General features: G+C 28.9%; 1 protein-coding gene across 1 annotated transcript; it reads right to left on the bottom strand.

Moving 5' to 3' along the window:
- On the bottom strand, window positions 1-1620 carry LOC123197359 (nudix hydrolase 4-like). The gene is made up of 5 exons (XM_044611619.1): window positions 1414-1620; window positions 884-998; window positions 707-790; window positions 463-591; window positions 1-367 (listed from the first exon to the last, which is right to left on the bottom strand). Exons 1-5 carry the CDS (start codon window positions 1512-1514, stop codon window positions 269-271), a joined length of 528 nt encoding a protein of 175 aa, XP_044467554.1. The 5' UTR covers window positions 1515-1620; the 3' UTR covers window positions 1-268.
- Between the last annotated feature and the right edge of the window lie 2092 nt (window positions 1621-3712).

Genomic DNA, 3712 nt, shown 5'->3' on the forward strand with positions numbered 1-3712 from the left:
TTTCTCAAATCAAACTACACTTTATTTTATTAACAAAGATTGTCGACATTACAATTCCTACTCACCCACTAACACAAAATGTTGAAACTTCCAGGATTACAATTCCAGGTGAGTGAAACAAGAAACAAACAATTGCAAACATCTCTGCTTTGTCCTGCAATTCGGAACGATCTAAAGTTTATCCGCCCTAACTGCAAGCTCTGTCTTCAACAACATCCTATTTACAAGTCAGATTTTCTTCATCAGCTACAAAGAATGATGTACCAGTTCAGGGTTGTCGTTGCGACGTTAGTTCCTCAACTAATCTGTCCAATGCTTCCTTCATCCACACATATTGACAAGCTTTTCTGGCTTCTGCCACGCTCATCTGCACAAATTACCCGCACAATTATCAGAGATTGTTTATACAGACGCTATGGATTTGATATGTAGAGTGAAAAGAATACGTGTAAATATGCATACCCAGGTTCTCTTTCGGACATTTTTCTCCGGCCAGATTTCTAATTGCTCCTTAACAAGTAAAGAAAACATGAATCCTTCATAATAAGTGTCATGTGATTTGCTCTTGAAATTCCATTTACCCAATTCATGCTGCAAAATAATAATTAATATCAGTAATTACATCAATTTGTGCTCTTAGATGCAAAATTTATGGCAACTATCATCTCTAAATCACCATAAATAAAACTTATAAAAGTGAACCAACCTCAACAATTCCGGTTACCCCGGCTTCCTCCACAGTTTCTCTTAAAGCAGCATCTACTTTGGATTCATCAAGTTCCCAACCTCCCTGCAAATTAAACATGGGTTTAGATCATTTTGATGTGAAGGTTATTGCATTTCAAGTGACAAAAAATAGCACCTTGATGATATAAATAATTACCTTAGGGAAGAGCATCCCTTTGCCCTTTTGTGAACTGATGAGAAGAACTTGTATATCTTCCTCATCAATCTCATGCTGAGGCTGCTTAATCCCTTTATATCTATATGGTACACATCTGCACAATGGTAGATTATCAAACATTTCGTCAAAATAAGGTAAATGACTTTCCCACCACCCAAAAACCACTGTTTCAAGCCAGAAATTATATAAAGATATGGAAGTCAAGTCAGCGCGTAGGCTTAGTGGCTAACTCAACACCGCACACGCCTTAGCACTTTCTAAACAAAAGATAATTTTTTACCCCCAAGAAATAAAATTGTAAAAGTACTCCATTATAATTCTAATATGACAAGTTTAACAACCCAAGCTATGAGATTTCATAGAAAACAAGCAAAGGCTTCCCTGAAAAGTCCTCAAAATCTTAATTTCAGATTAATTTGTTGATGTAAATGTTTTGAACAATAGAATTTAGAAGTAGGCAGATAGAAAAACAAAAACTTGTTGCAAATAAGGAATTCAGAGACACTAACCCAACGACTTGGCGGAAACCCATCTGACAATAGCGTTGTAAATGTCTTCCAGTCCGGGAAACCAGAGGAACAACGGGTTCTTTAGCAACTAAAGCCGCCATGTTTCGTTTTCTTTCAGTTCGTAATAGCTTTAGAAAAGCACTTAAACAGAGAGAGTTAAGCTGGTTGTTGTGTAATGTAAAAATGGCAAGGAAGGAAGAGCTGCGCCTTTCAATAATTGAAGGAGAGAGAGAGAGACAGATAGACATGATATAACGATTGGAGATGGAGATAGAGGTGAAAGTCGGTGGGGCCTATTACACGGAAGGAGGTGAGAGTGATAGCATGCTCCTAGAGAGTACGTGTCGCTGACGCGTCTCGTGATCCCCTTTCTTTCTTCTTTTAATAATAAACGGCGTGTCGACACAACACAGTCCACACGCATGCATGGACGACAATTTTTATTCAATAAAATTACGAATATCATTTTAAATTGGAAAAAAGGACAATTTCTCTATCTAAGTTTCGGTAAATATATCTCTATCATAAATAAAAAATTTAAATACTTATTTAAATTTTATTTTATTAAAATATATTTTTAAAATTATTTTTGTTAAGATTAAAAGATAAAATTATTATTTTATTAATAATGTTATGAAAATTTAAAATTTAAAATTAATAACACGAACTTTATGCAAAATAGAATTAGAAATTTATAAATTGTTTTGCCTTCAAACATTAAAATTGATATTATACATTTTTCACTAGGGTGAAAATGTTAATCAAGATACTTTTGTCTTATATAAGATCTGGAAAACTTTGCAGTTAAGAAAATGATTTTATAAAGTAAGAAATAGAGAGGATGACACTAACCCTTTTCAAATTTATGGACCTATTTTACTAAAATAAAGCTTCACGAGTGAGAATTTGAATAGACGTATTTATTTTTAAATATATAAATAAATATATTTATAATATATTATTATATAATTAGATATTATTTTATTTTTAATTTAAAATTAATTGATTATTTAATAATATAATTAAATATATAATAATTTATATATTTAAATAAATATGTATAGTTTTATTGGAAATTTTTTTTTTGAAAGATGATAATAATGATATAGAGCCTTGAAATGGTTTCTTCTGACCCCAATTATTATTAAATTTTTAATTACAATTTTATCTATTATTATAATATATAGATAAAATATAAATACGTATTTTAAGTATTTCCTCTTTTCATCATTAGCTGTAATTTATTAAACCAAATTCTATTTTTAACTAATAAAATTTTGTATATAACTAAAAATATTATTTAAAATTATGTAAGTAAATGGGAGATAGAATTTATGCTTAATTTGCAATTGTAAAATGTTTTTTTAATTTTTTAAATTCTTGTATACTTGTTTAAAATAAATTTATAAGCTAGTTTGATGCATTTAAATTTCTTAATTACTATTCTTAGCATATTAAAAATAAATAGATATTTAAATATTATATTTCAAAATAAGAAATATAAAATATAGTATAGATATAAATAATATTATACAATAAAACCCAAATTTTATCAAATTCATGAATGACACCTCAAAGAACAACAAGCTACTTTAAAGTGACAAGTTACTTAGTTAGTGATCAAATAGACCATCTATCCAGATATTAGCTCAAAAGGCGGATAAAAATTCTAGCATTCAAAGATTACGAGAAAAACTCATTTGATAATTTAATTCTTCAAGTATGTCCGATATTATTATCCTATTTCATGTTGTATTTACATTAAAAAATTATCATCTCATGTTAAATAAGGATTATGTATAAATAAATTTCGAACAAAAAATTTGAACAATACCAGTGGATTGCACTAAAAACGATACAATATGTTTGATGCGATCTATTATCGTATCTACTATCAGTCTATCACAAAAAGATAAATACAAAAACAAAAAGCTATGCACATTAATCTTACTACTATATGATTAGTGTTAGGAATTAAAGTAGCAAAGGTGATTAAGGAAAAAAACAATGGGGGCCTAAACTATATGCTTTACTTTAACATCGCTATCTACATTTATGGATTATAACTAAGTTCACCTTTATCATCCACACTAACCTTTCTTCTTTTATAATGAATTATTATTTATACTTTTTAATTTTTAATTCTTAGTGGCGTGGTCAATTTTTGTTAACTATATTAATTGTAAGCATAACATTATATTATTATTATTATTTAACATGATATTGACAATTATATGTAACTAAGTATGTATACAAATTGATGTGGTGCAACCCCTTTCTATACATATATATTATATAT

The sequence above is a fragment of the Mangifera indica genome, chromosome 15 (assembly GCF_011075055.1).
Source record: "Mangifera indica cultivar Alphonso chromosome 15, CATAS_Mindica_2.1, whole genome shotgun sequence".
Lineage (NCBI taxonomy): Eukaryota > Viridiplantae > Streptophyta > Magnoliopsida > Sapindales > Anacardiaceae > Mangifera > Mangifera indica.